The sequence below is a fragment of the Fringilla coelebs genome (genome assembly GCF_963513975.1).
Source record: "Fringilla coelebs genome assembly, contig: SCAFFOLD_280, whole genome shotgun sequence".
Lineage (NCBI taxonomy): Eukaryota > Metazoa > Chordata > Aves > Passeriformes > Fringillidae > Fringilla > Fringilla coelebs.
The window spans coordinates 45,735-59,759 of record NW_028167327.1 but is presented as its reverse complement, the minus strand read 5'-3'; the positions used below and the strand labels follow the sequence as shown (position 1 = coordinate 59,759).

General features: G+C 61.5%; 1 protein-coding gene across 1 annotated transcript in view; it reads right to left on the bottom strand.

The window, feature by feature from the left end:
- Positions 1-3,592: 3,592 nt before the first annotated feature.
- Positions 3,593-14,025, bottom strand: part of LOC311166009 (uncharacterized protein) — a gene marked incomplete at its 3' end in the record, with an annotated part of 17,096 nt that continues 6,663 nt past the window's right edge. The window contains exons 7-10 of the mRNA XM_084227501.1: positions 13,364-13,406; positions 10,613-10,657; positions 7,600-7,792; positions 3,593-3,982 (exon numbers count right to left, since the gene is read on the bottom strand). Of these exons, the coding sequence (XP_084083627.1) occupies positions 3,593-3,982; positions 7,600-7,792; positions 10,613-10,657; positions 13,364-13,406 (671 nt within the window). The remainder of the gene's footprint in view (positions 3,983-7,599; positions 7,793-10,612; positions 10,658-13,363; positions 13,407-14,025) is intronic.

Here is a 14,025-nt window from a genome sequence, read left to right as displayed (position 1 = left end):
AGTGCCCAAACACCCCAGGACCCTAAAATTCAATGGGACCCCAAAATCCAGTGGGACCCCAAAACCTGGCACTGCCACGAGACCCCCAAAACCGAGGGGACCCCAAAAACCTCTTTAATCCCAATATTCTGTGGCACCCCAAAATCTGGCAGTGCCCAAATCCCACGGGAGCCCAAAATCCCCCAGGACCCTAAAACCTGGCACTGCCACGAGATCCCCAAAACCAAGGGGACCCCAAAATCCTGTGGCACCCCAAAATCTGGCAGTGGCCAGATCACACGGATCCCCCACAGCTGCAGGGACCCCAAAATCCAGCGGGACCCCAAAATCCCGAAGTGCCCAAACACCCCAGGACCCCAAAATCGAGCGGGACCCAAAAATCTGGCAGTGCCACAAGATTCCGCAGAGCCAAGGGGACCCCAAAATCCCGAAGTGCCCAAACACCCCAGGACCCCAAAATCCAAGGGGACCCCAAAATCCCGAAGTGCCCAAACACCCCAGGACCCCAAAATCCAGCGGGACCCCAAAACCTGGCACTGCCACAAGACCCCCAGAGCCGGGGGGACCCCAAAATCCTCTTTAATCCCAAAATCCAGTGGCACCCCAAAATCTGGCAGTGCCCAAATCCATTGGGACCCCGAAATCCCACAGGACCCCAAAACCTGGCACTGATCCTCAAAGCCAAGGGGACCCCAAAATCCTGTGGAACCCCAACATCCAGGGGGACCCCAAAATCACCCAGAACCCCTAAATACGAATGCACCCCAAAACCTGGCACTGCCACGAGACCCCCAAAGCCAAGAGAACCCCAGAATCCAGTGGAACCCCAAAATCTGGCAGTGCCCAGATCCCACGGGACCCCAAAATCCCACAGGACCCCAAAATCTGGCACTGCCACAAGATCCCCGAAGCCAAGGGGACCCCAAAATCCTGTAGCACCCCAAAATCTGGCAGTGCCCAGATCCCACGGACCCCCCACAGCTGCAGGGACCCCAAAATCCAGCGGGACCCCAAAATCTGGCAGTGCCCAAACACCCCAGGACCCCAAAATCGAGCGGGACCCCAAAATCTGGCACTGCCACGAGACCCCCAGAGCCGGGGGGACCCCAAAATCCTGTGGCACCCCAAAATCTGGCAGTGGCCAGATCACACGGATCCCCCACAGCTGCAGGGACCCCAAAATCCAGCGGGACCCCAAAATCTGGCAGTGCCCAAACACCCCAGGACCCCAAAATCCAGCGGGACCCCAAAATCCCCAAGTGACCAAACATGCCAGGACCCCAAAATTCAGCGGGACCCCAAAACTTGGCAGTGCCCAAACACCCCAGGACCCCAAAATCCAAGGGGACCCCAAAATCCCGAGATGCCCCAAAATCCCCAAGTGCCCAAACACCCCAGGACCTCAAAATCCAGTGGGACCCCAAAACCTGGCACTGCCACGAGAGCCCCAGAGCCGGGGGAACCCCAAAATCCTCTTTAATCCCAAAATCCAAGAAAACCCCAAAATCCAGCGGAACCCCAAAATCTGGCAGTGCCCAAATCCCACAGGACCCCAAAATCCCACAGGACCCCAAAACCTGGCACTGCCACGAGACCCCCGAAGCCAAGGGGACCCCGAAATCCTCTTTAATCCCACGGGACCCCAAAATCCAGCGGGACCCCAAAACCCCCCAGGTCTCAAATTCCTGCTGGAGAATTCCCAGTTTTTATTCCTTGTTCCCCTCTGGGGAATTCCGCCAAAATTCTGGAAAATCCGCTGGAATTTTGGGGGATCCCGCTGGAATTCTGAGAAATCTACTGGAATTTTGGGGGGATCCTGCTGGAAGTCTGGGGGATCCCACTGGAATTCTGGAAAATCCGCTGGAATTCTGGAGGATTCTGCTGGAATTCCGGGGGATCCCCCTGGAATTTTGGGGGGAATCCCGCTGGAATTCTGGGAAATCTGCTGGAATTCCAGGGGATCCCCTGGAATTTTGGGGTATCCCGCTGGGATTCTGGGAAATCTGCTGGAATTTTGGGGGGATCCCGCTGGAAATCTGAGGGATCCCCCTGGAATTCTGGAAAATCCACTGGGATTCTGGAGGATCCTGCTGGAATTCCGGGGGATCCTCCTGGAATTTTGGGGGGATCCCGCTGGAATTCTGGGAAATCTTCTGGAATTCCAGGAGATCCTGCTGGAATTTTGAGAAATCCACTGAAATTTTGGGAAATCCGCTGGAATTCTGGGGGGATCCTGCTGGAATTCTGGGAAATCCGCTGGAATTTCGGGGGAGATCCTGCTGGAATTCTGGGAAATCCGCTGGAATTTTGGGGGGACCCTGCTGGAATTCTGGGGGATCCCACTGGAATTTTGGGGGATCCCACTGGGATTCTGGGGAATTCCACTGGAATTCTGGGGAATCACACTGGAATTTTGTGGGGCATCCCGCTGGAATTTGTGGGGATCCCGCTGGAATCCCGGGGGATCCCCCTGGAATTTTGGGGGGATCCCGCTGGAATTCTGGATCCTGCTTTGGTGTTCCTGGATTTTCTGGCTCCGCTCTGGGATCCGCCCCCGGACCTCGGGATTGGGAGCAGCGACCCCGGAACGGAACTTGGGAATTTGGCGGGAGAGAAGGACCCGGATCCCGGGCGGGATCCAGTCGGGAATTCCAGACGGGATCCAGTCGGGATTCCCATGTGGGAGTGGCCAAATTCCATATGGGAATGTTGGGATCCCGTGTGGGAATTCCAGGATCCCGTGTGGGAATTTCAGGATCCCACCTGGGAATTCCAGGATCCTGTGTGGGAATTCCAGGATCCTGTGTGCAAATTCCAGGATCCTGTGTGGGAATGCCAGATCCCACCTGGGAATTCCAGGATCCTGTGTGGGAATTCCAGGATTCCATGTGGGAATGTTCGGATCCCGTGTGGGAATTCCAGGATCCTGTGTGGGAATTCCAGGATTCTGTGTGGAAATTCCAGGATCCCGTGTGGGAATTCCAGGATTCCGTGTGGGAATTCCAGGATCCCGTGTGGGATCCCATGTGGGAATACCTGAATCCCATATGGGAATGTTGCGATCCCATGTGGAGATGTCAGGATCCCGCGTGGGAATGCCCAAATCCCACGTGGGATTCCGCATGGGAACGCCGAGATCCGGTGTGGGAATGTCGGGATCCCACTTGGGAGTGCCCAAATTTCACGTGGGAATGCCGAGATTCCGTGTGGGAGTGCCGGGATCCCACATGGGAACGCCGTGGTCCCAGCAGGAATGCCGAGATCCCAGTGGAAATGCTGGGATCCCACATGGGAATGCCGTGATCCCGTTGGGAATGTCGAGATCCCGTTAGGAATGTCGGGATCCCACTGGGGAATGCTCAAATTCCACATGGGAGTGTCAGGATCCGGTGTGGGAATGTTGGGATCCCACATGGGAATGCCGGGATTCCGTGTGGGAATGCCGTGATCCCGGTGGGAATGCCGGGATTCCGTGTGGGAATGCCGGGGTCCCGGTGGGAATGCCGGGATCTGTGTGGGAATGCCGAGATCCCGGTGGGAATGCCGGGGTCCTACATGGGAATGCCGAGATCCCGGTGGGAATGCCGGGGTCCTACATGGGAATGCCGAGATCCCGGTGGGAATGCCGGGGTCCCAGTGGGAATGCCGTGATCCCGGTGGGAATGCCGTGATCTGTGTGGGAATGCCGGGGTCCCGGTGGGAATGCCAGGATCCCATTGGGAACGCCAAGATTCCGGTGGGAATGCCAGGATCCCATTGGGAATGCCGGGATCCCGGTGGGAATGCCGAGATCCCGGTGGGAATGCCGAGATCCCGGTGGGAATGCCGTGATCCCGGTGGGAATGCCGAGATCCCGGTGGGAATGCCGAGATCCCGGTGGGAATGCCGGGGTCCCGGTGGGAATGCCGGGGTCCCGGTGGGAATGCCGGGGTCCCGCGTGCTCTCGGCTAAGAGAGATGTCCATCAAAGCACGGCTCCGCCCCTTCCCAACCGCGCCGCCCACCCGGAGCACCGGGAGCAACGGAAACGGGACACGGGAATGGGAAACGGGATCTGGGAATGGGGATCCGGGAATTGGGATATGGGAATGGGAACCGGGACACGGGAATGGGAATGGGATCCAGGAATGGGAAATGGGATCCGGGAATGGGAATTGGGATCCGGGAATGGGAAACGGGATCCGGGAATGGGGATCCGGGAATTGGGATATGGGAATGGGAACCGGGACACGGGAATGGGAATGGGATCCGGGAATGGGAAATGGGATCCGGGAATGGGAATTGGGATCCGGGAATGGGGATCTGGGAATGGGAATGGGGAATGGGAATGGGAACGGGACACGGGAATGGGAACGGGGATCCAGGAATGGGATCTGGGAATGGGAATCTGGGAATGGGAATGGGAATGGGATCTGGGAATGGGAAATGGGGATCTGGGAATGGGGATCCGGGAATGGGAGTTGGGATCTGGGAATGGGAACTGGGGACACGGGAATGGGAATGGGATCCGAGAATGGGATCTGGGAATGGGAATTGGGATCCAGGAATGGGAACAGGGATCTGGGAATGGGCATCCGGGAATGGGATCTGGGAGTGGGAATGGGGATCCAGGAATGGGAATGGGGATCTGGGAATGGGAATTGAGGTCCAGGAATGGGAATTCAGATCTGGGAATGGGGATGGGAATGGGGATCTGGGAATGGGAGTTGGGATCCAGAGTTGGGAATTGGGATCCACCCCCGGAATTGGGATCCAGCCCTGGAATTGGGATCCAGGGCTGGGAATTGAGATCCGGCCCCTGGAATTGGGATCCACCCCTGGAATTGGGATCCAGAGTTGGGAATTGGGATCCAGCCCTGGAATTGGGATCCTGCCCTGGAATTGGGATCCTCCCCTGGAATTGGGATCCAGAGTTGGGAATTAGGATCCACCCCTGGAATTGGGATCCACCCCTGGAATTGGGATCCAGCCCTGGAATTGGGATCCACCCCTGGGATTGGGATCCAGGGCTGGGAATTGGGATCCAGAGTTGGGAATTGGGATCCAGAGTTGGGAATTGGGATCCAGAGTTGGGAATTGGGATCCAGGGCTGGGAATTGGGATCCTGCCCTGGAATTGGGATCCTCCCCTGGAATTGGGATCCAGAGTTGGGAATTAGGATCCACCCCTGGAATTGGGATCCAGCCCTGGAATTGGGATCTGGCCCTGGGATTGGGATCCACCCTGGGATTGGGATCCAGGGCTGGGAATTGGGATCCAGAGTTGGGAATTGGGATCCAGAGTTGGGAATTGGGATCCAGAGTTGGGAATTGGGATCCAGGGCTGGGAATTGGGATCCAGGGCTGGGAATTGGGATCCACCCCTGGAATTGGGATCCACCCCTGGAGTTGGGATCTGGCCCCTGGAGTTGGGATCCAGGACTGGGAATTGGGATCCACCCCTGGAATTGGGATCTGGCCCTGGAATTGGGATCTGGCCCTGGAATTGGGATCCAGCCCTGGAATTGGGATCCACCCCTGGAATTGGGATCCACCCCTGGAATTGGGATCCGGCCCTGGAATTGGGATCTGGGAATGGGAATTGGGATCCGGCCCTGGAATTGGGATCCAGCCCTGGAATTGGGATCCAGCCCTGGAATTGGGATCCACCCCTGGAATTGGGATCCAGCCCTGGAATTGGGATCCACCCCTGGAATTGGGATCCAGCCCTGGAATTGGGATCTGGGAATGGGAATTGGGATCTGGGAATGGGAATTGGGATCTGGCCCCTGGAATTGGGATCCGGCCCCTGGAATTGGGATCCGGCCCCTGGAATTGGGATCCAGCCCTGGAATTGGGAGGATCCACCCCTGGAATTGGGATCCACCCCTGGAATTGGGATCCACCCCTGGAATTGGGATCCACCCCTGGAATTGGGATCCACCCCTGGAATTGGGATCCACCCCCTGGAATTGGGAGGATCCACCCCTGGAATTGGGAGGATCCAGCCCTGGAATCTCCCCTGGGGGTCTCTGGGAACGCCCCCCCAAGTCCACGCCCCCCCCCCCCCCCAGCCCCCCCAGCCCCCGATCTGAGGGGGATCCCCCGGTTCACCCCAGTGGGGACCCCCAAATTCAGCCTCGGGTCCCCACCCCGTGTCCCCCCCATGTCCCTGTGACCCCCCCAATGTCCCCCAGTGTCCCCCCAATGTCCCCCCCAATGTCCCCCCAATGTCCCCCCCCAATGTCCCCCCCAGTGTCCCCTCAATGTCCCCCCCAATGTCCCCCCAATGTCCCCTCAATGTCCCATCAATGTCCCCCCCAAGTCCCCTCAATGTCCCCTCAGTGTCCCCCCCAATGTCCCCCCCAAGTCCCCCCCGATGTCCCCCTCAATGTCCCCCCCAATGTCCCCCCCAGTGTCTCCCCCAATGTCCCCCCAGTGTCCCCCCAATGTCCCCCCCAACGTCCCCACAGTCCCCCCAATGTCCCCCAAGTCCCCTCAGTGTCCCCCCCAATGTCCCCCCAATGTCCCCCCCAATGTCCCCCAATGTCCCCTCAATGTCCCCCCCAATGTCCCCTCAGTGTCCCCCCGATGTCCCCCCAATGTCCCCCAATGTCCCCCCAATGTCCCCTCAATGTCCCCCAAGTCCCCTCAGTGTCCCCCCCCAATGTCCCCCCGTATCCCCCGATGTCCCCCCCCAATGTCCCCTCAATGTCCCCCCTGTGTCCCCTCAATGTCCCCCCCAGTGTCCCCCCAATGTCCCCCAGTGTTCCCCCAATGTCCCCTCAGTGTCCCCTCAATGTCCCCCCCAATGTCCCTCCAATGTCCCCCTCAGTGTCCCCACAATGTTCCCTCAGTGTCCCCCCCAGTGTCCCCCCAATGTCCCCCAGTGTTCCCCCAATGTCCCCCCAATGTCCCCTCAGTGTCCCCCTCAGTGTCCCCTCAATGTCCCTTCAATGTCCCCCCCAATGTCCCCGGTGTCCCCACCCAATGTCCCCCCAATGTCACCCCCAATGTCCCCTCAGTGTCCCCCCAGTGTCCCCCCAATATCCCCTCAATGTCCCCCCAATGTCCCCTCAGTGTCCCCCTCAGTGTCCCCTCAATGTCCCTTCAATGTCCCCCCCAATGTCCCCGGTGTCCCCACCCAATGTCCCCCCAATGTCACCCCCAATGTCCCCTCAGTGTCCCCCCAGTGTCCCCCCAATATCCCCTCAATGTCCCCCCCAATGTCCCCTCAGTGTCCCCCTCAGTGTCCCCTCAATGTCCCTTCAATGTCCCCCCCAATGTCCCCGGTGTCCCCACCCAATGTCCCCCCAATGTTACCCCCAATGTCCCCCCAGTGTCCCCCCCAATGTCCCCTCAATGTCTCCCCCGTGTCCCCTCCCCCCATGTCCCCTCCCCCCATGTCCCCTCCCCCAATGTCCCCCCCGTGTCTCCCCATGTCCCCCTCCGTCCCCTCCCCCAATGTCCCCCCCGTGTCCCCTCCCCCGATGTCCCCCCAATGTCCCCCAATGTCCCCCAATGTTCCCCCGTGTCCCCCCAATGTCCCCCCCCCCCGTGTCCCCTCCCCCAATGTCCCCCCGGTGTCCCCGGTGTCCCCTCCCCCCCGGAGGTCGCGGTGCCTCTGCAGGGACTTTATTGGGGTGGGGGGAGGGGAGGGGACGCGGGGGGGACACGCGGGGGGGTCCGGCCACCCCCAGGGCCCCCCCGGCCCGGGGACACCGGGGGACAGCGGGGGGACACCGGGGGGGGACAGCGGGGAAGGTTCTGGAAGGTCCCGCGGGAGAATCCATCGGGAGCGGCGGCGTCAGAGCCCTGCGGGGACAGCGGGGACAGCGGGGACACACCGGGGACAGCGGTGTCACCTCGGGGACATCGGGGACACACCGGGGACAGCGCGGTGTCACCTCGGGGACAGCGGGGACAGCGCGGTGTCACCATTCTGTCACCTCGGGGACAGCGGGGACAGCGGTGTCACCTCGGGGACAGCGGGGACACACCGGGGACAGCGGGGTGTCACCTCGGGGACAGCGGGGTGTCACCATTCTGTCACCTCGGGGACAGCGGGGACACACCGGGGACAGCGGGGACACCTCGGGGACAGCGGGGACAGCGCGGTGTCACCGCGGGGACAGCGGGGTGTCACCATTCTGTCACCTCGGGAACAGCGGGGACAGCGCGGTGTCACCTCGGGGACAGCGGAGACACCGCGGGCACACGGCACTGTCACACCGGGGACAGCGGGGACACGGCACTGTCACCGTTCTGTCACCTCTCTGTCACCTCGGGGACAGCGCGGTGTCACCATTCTGTCACCTCGGGGACAGCGCGGTGTCACCGCCGGGACAGCGGGGACACCTCGGGGACAGCGGGGACAGCGCGGTGTCACAGCGGGGACACACCGGGGACAGTGCGGTGTCACCGCGGGGACACGGCACTGTCACAGCTCGGGGACAGCGGGGACACGGCACTGTCACAGCGGGGACACCGTGGTGTCACCTCGGGGACAGCGGGACAGACAGCGCGGTGTCACCTCGGGGACACGGCACTGTCACAGCTCGGGGACAGCGGGGACAGCGCGGTGTCACCATTCTGTCACCTCGGGGACAGCGCGGTGTCACCTCGGGGACAGCGGGGACACCACGGGGACAGCGGGGACACGGCACTGTCACCTCGGGGACACCGCGGTGTCACACCTCGGGGACAGTGGGGACATCTCTGTGTCACCTCGTGTCACCTCAGTCCTCGGCAGTGTCACCCCGTGTCACCCTGACCCCGGCTGTGTCACCTCTGTCCTCAGCTGTGTCACCCCGTGTCACCCTGACCCCGGCTGTGTCACCTCTGTCCTCGGCTGTGTCACCCCGTGTCACCCTGACCCCGGCACTGTCATCTCTGTGTCACCTGTGTCCCCACCCTGACCCCACTGTCCCACCCCGTGTCACCCTGACCCCGGCACTGCCACCTCTGACCTTGTCACCGTCACCTCCGTCCCACCTCGTGTCACCTCTGTCCCCACAGTGTCACCCGGTGCCACCCCTGTCACCCCCACCCTGTCCCCTGGTGTCCTCCTGTCCTTGTGTCACCCTCCGGTGTCCCTCTGTCCCCTCCCACTGTCCCCCTGTCCCCACAGCCATCCCTGTCACCCTCAGTGTCCCCCTGTCCCCGTGTCACCCCCACTGGTGCCACCGCTGTCCCCACGGCCATCCCTGCCACCCTGGGTGTCCCCCTGTCCTCCTGTCACCCCCCCGTGTCCCCCCCCGATGTCCCTCTGTCCCCTCGGTCCCCCCATCCCCCCCGTGTCCCCCCTGTCCCACCCCCGTGTCCCTCCCGGTGTCCCCTCCGTGTCCTCCTGTCCCTCTGTGTCCCCCCCATGGTGTCCCCTCCATGTCCCCCCCAATGTCCCCTCAATGTCCCCCCGTGTCCCTCCCCGGTGTCCCCCCAATGTCCTCTCGTGTCCCTTCCCGGTGTCCCCCTGGTGTCCCCATTGTCCCCCCCTGTGTCCCCTCAATGTCCCCTCCGTGTCCCCCCAGTGTCCCCCCAGTGTCCCCCCCGGTGTCCCCAATGTCCCCCACCAGTGTCCCACTCAATGTCCCCCCAACGTCCCCCCCAATGTCCCCCCCGTCTCACCCGTGTCCCTTCCCGGTGTCCCCCCAGTGTCCCCCCAATGTCCCCCGTGTCCCCCCCGGTGTCGCCCCACAATGTCCCCCCAATGTCCCCCAATGTCCCCCCAATGTCCCCCCAATGTCCCCCCCGGTGTCCCCCCCCCGTCCCCCCCCAGTGTCCCCCCGTGTCCCCCACAATGTCCCCCCCAGTGTCCCCCCGGTGTCCCCCCAGTGTCTCCCCCGATGTCCCCCCAATGTCCCCCCCGGTGTCCCCCCCCGTTCCCCCTCCAGTGTCCCCCCAGTGTCCCCCCTGGTGTCCCCCCTGTCCCCCCAATGTCCACCCGGTGTCCCCAGTGTCCCCCCCGGTGTCCCCCCCAATGTCGCCCCAATGTCCCCCCAATGTCCCCCCAGTTTCCCCCCAATGTCCCCCCCGGTGTCCCCAATGTCGCCGATGTCCCCCCCAATGTCCCCCAATGTCCCCCCAATGTCCCCCCGATGTCCCCCCCAATGTCACCCCGTGTCCCCCCCGATGTCCCCAATGTCCCCCCCGCTGTCCCCCCCGTGTCCCCCCAATGTCCCCGGTGTCCCCCCCCAAAGTCCCCCCGATGTCCCCAATGTCCCCGGTGTCCCCTGCAGTGTCCCCCCCCAGTGTCCCCCCAATGTCCCCCCCGGTGTCCCCCCAATGTCCCCGATGTCCCCAGTGTCCCCCTCAATGTCCCCCCAATGTCCACCCGGTGTCCCCAATGTCCACCCGGTGTCCCCAGTGTCCCCCCCGGTGTCCCCCCAATGTCGCCCCAATGTCCCCCCCAATGTCCCCCAATGTCCCCTAATGTCCCCAATGTCCCCCCAATGTCCCCCCGATGTCCCCCCCCAATGTCACCCCGTGTCCCCCCCGATGTCCCCAATGTCCCCCCCGCTGTACCCCCCGTGTCCCCCCAGTGTCCCCCCCGATGTCCCCAATGTCCCCCCGGTGTCCCCCCAATGTCCCCCCGATGTCCCCTCAATGTCCCCGCTGTCCCCCCACTGTCCCCACCCTGTGTCTCCAGCGCCTCCTCCGAGTCCGGCTCGCGCCGCCCCCCTGGGGACAGAGACCCCAAAAATGGGAACCCCGAAAACCACCGGGAACCCCAAAAACCCCAAAAATGGGAACCCCCCAAAAACACCGGGAACCCCAAAAATGGGAACCCCAAAAATGGGAACCCCAAAAGTGTGGGAAAATGGGAACCCCAAAAATGGGAACCCCAAAAACCCCAAAAATGGGAAATCCCAAAAACCCCAAAAAGGGAAACCCCAAAAACCACCGGGAGCCCTAAAAATGGGAACCCCAAAAACACCGGGAACCCCAAAAACCCCAAAAAGGGAAACCCCAAAAACCACAGAGACCCCCAAAATGGGAACCCCAAAAACCCCAAAAAGGGAAACCCCAAAAATGGGAACCCCAAAACCCCGAAAAGGGGAACCCCAAAAACCCCAAAAATGGGATCCCCAAAAATGGGAACCCCCAAAACCACCGGGAACCCCAAAAACCACCGGGAACCCCAAAAATGGGAACCCCAAAAAACCGGGAAGCCCAAAAACACTGGAACCCCAAAACAACCGGGAACCCCAAAGTGTGGGAACCCCAAAAATGGGAACCCCAAAAACCACAGGGAACCCCAAAAACACCGGGAACCCCAAAAATGGGAACCCCAAAAACCACCGGGAACCCCAAAAACCACTGGGAACCTCAAAAATGGGAACACCAAAAATGGGAAACCCCAAAAAACACCGGGAACCCCAAAAACACCGGGAACCCCAAAAACCACTGGGAACCCCAAAAACACCGGGAACCCCAAAAATGGGAACCCCAAAAACCACTGGGAACCCCAAAAATGGGAACACCAAAAATGGGAAACCCCAAAAAACACCGGGAACCCCAAAAACACCGGGAACCCCAAAACCACAGGGAACCCCAAAAACACCGGGAACCCCAAAAACCACTGGGAACCCCAAAAATGGGAACACCAAAAATGGGAAACCCCAAAAAACACCGGGAACCCCAAAAACACCGGGAACCCCAAAACCACAGGGAACCCCAAAAAGGGAACCCCAAAAACACCGGGAACCCCAAAAACACCGGGAACCCCAAAGACCACAGGGAACCCCAAAAACACCACAGGGAACCCCAAAAATGGGAACCCCAAAAACACCGGGAACCCCAAAAACCACAGGGAACCCCAAAAACACCGGGAACCCAAAAACCACCGGGAACCCCAAAGTGTGGGAACCCCAAAAATGGGAACCCCAAAAACCACAGGGAACCCCAAAAACACCGGGAACCCCAAAAACCACAGGGAACCCCAAAAACACCGGGAACCCCAAAAACCACAGGGAACCCCAAAAAGGGAACCCCAAAAACACCGGGAACCCCCAAAAATGGGAACCCCAAAAAGGAGAACCCCCAAAACACCCCAAAACAGGGAACCCCTAAAAATGGAAACCCCCGAAAACAGCGAACCCCAAAAAAGGGAACCCCAAAACCACCGGGAACCCCAAATTGTTGGGGTCGGGATTTGGGGTCTGGGGGCTTGGGGGTCCCCCCAGGGTCGGGATTTGGGGTCTGGGGGTTCTGGGGATTTGGGGTCTGGGGGCTTTGGGGATTTGGGTCTGGGGGATTTGGGGTCTGGGGGCTTTGGGAACCCTCAGGGTCGGGATTTGGGGTCTGGGGGCTTCGGGGATTTGGGGTCTGGGGGCTTTGGGGATTTGGGGTCTGGGGGCTTTGGGGATTTGGGGTCTGGGGGCTTCAGGGATTTGGGGTCTGGGGGCTTTGGGGCTTTGGGGTCTGGGGGCTTTGGGGATTTGGGGTCTGGGGGCTTTGGGGTCTGGGGGCTTTGGGGATTTGGGCTTCGGGGATTTGGGTCTGGGGCTTTGGGGTCCCCAGGGTCAGGATTTGGGGTCTGGGGGATTTGGGGCTTTGGGGTCTGGGGGGCTTTGGGGTCCACAGGGTTGGGATTTGGGGTCTGGGGGATTTGGGGATTTGGGTCTGGGGGATTTGGGTCTGGGGGCTTTGGGACTCCCCCAGGGTCAGGATTTGGGGTCTGGGGGCTTTGGGGATTTGGGTCTGGGGGTTTTGGGGTCTGGGGGCTTTGGGGTCTGGGGGTTTTGGGGTTCCCCAGGGTTGGGATTTGGTGTCTGGGGGATTTGGGGTCTGGGGGCTTTGGGGATTTGGGTCTGGGGGCTTCGGGGAACCCCAGGGTCAGGATTTGGGGTCTGGGGGTTTTGGGGCTTTGGGTCTGGGGGCTTTTGGGGATTTGGGGTCTGGGGGCTTGGGGGATGTAGGAACAATCCAGGGTCGGGATTTGGGGTCTGGGGTCTTTGGGGATTTGGGTCTGGGGGCTTTGGGAACCCTCAGGGTCAGGATTTGGGGTCTGGGGGCTTTGGGGTCTGAGGGCTTTGGGGTCCACAGTGTTGGGATTTGGGGTCTGGGGAATTTGGGGTCTGGGAGCTTCGGGGATTTGGGGGTCTGGGGGCTTTAGAGTCTGGGGGCTTTGGGGTCTGGGGGCTTTGGGGTCCTGGGGCTTCGGGGATTTGGGTCTGGGGGCTTTGGGGTCTGGGGGCTTTGGGGGTCCCCAGGGTCAGGATTTGGGGTCTGGGGGATTTGGGGTCCACAGGGTTGGGATTGGGGGTCTGGGGGCTTTTGGGGTCTGGGGTCTATTGGGGCTTTGGGGTCTGGGGGTCTGTGGGGATGTAGGAACAATCCAGGGTCGGGATTTGGGGTCTGGGGGATTTGGGTCTGGGGTCTCACCTTCCTCGGACTCGCTGGACTGGGAGGGGACATCGGAGAGGGGGACCTGGGGGGGGGGGGGGACATCGGGGGGTCTGCGACCCCTCCCCACCACCCAGGGACCCCTCCCCACAATTCAGGGACCCCCCCCCAGTAACCCCGAGACCCCTCCCCAGAACCACCGGGACCCCCAGACTCACCCAGGGGACCCCTCCCCAGCACCCAGAGACCCCTCCCCACAATTCAGGGACCCCTCCCCAGCACCCCCAGACCCCTCCCCACAATTCAGGGACCCCCTCCCCACCATCCTGGGACCCCTCCCCAACTTTTGGGGGACCCCCCCCCCACTTTTGCGACCCCTCCCCACAATCCCCGGACCCCTCCCCCAGCACCCCCAGACCCCTCCCCAAACAATTTTGTGCCCCCTCCCCACCCCCCCACACCCGCCAATCCACGGAACCCCTCCCCCACTTTTAGGACCCCCCTCCCCATTTTGGGGACCCCCCGAATTTTGGTACCCCGCCCCATTTGGGGACCCCCGCCCCCAATTTGGGGACCCCCCCTGTTTTGGGACCCCCTCCCTCATTTTGGAACCCCCCTCCCATTTTAGGGTCGCCCCCCCCCATATCGGGATCCCCCCTCCCCATTTTGGGATCCTCCCCCCCCCATTTTGGGATCCCCCC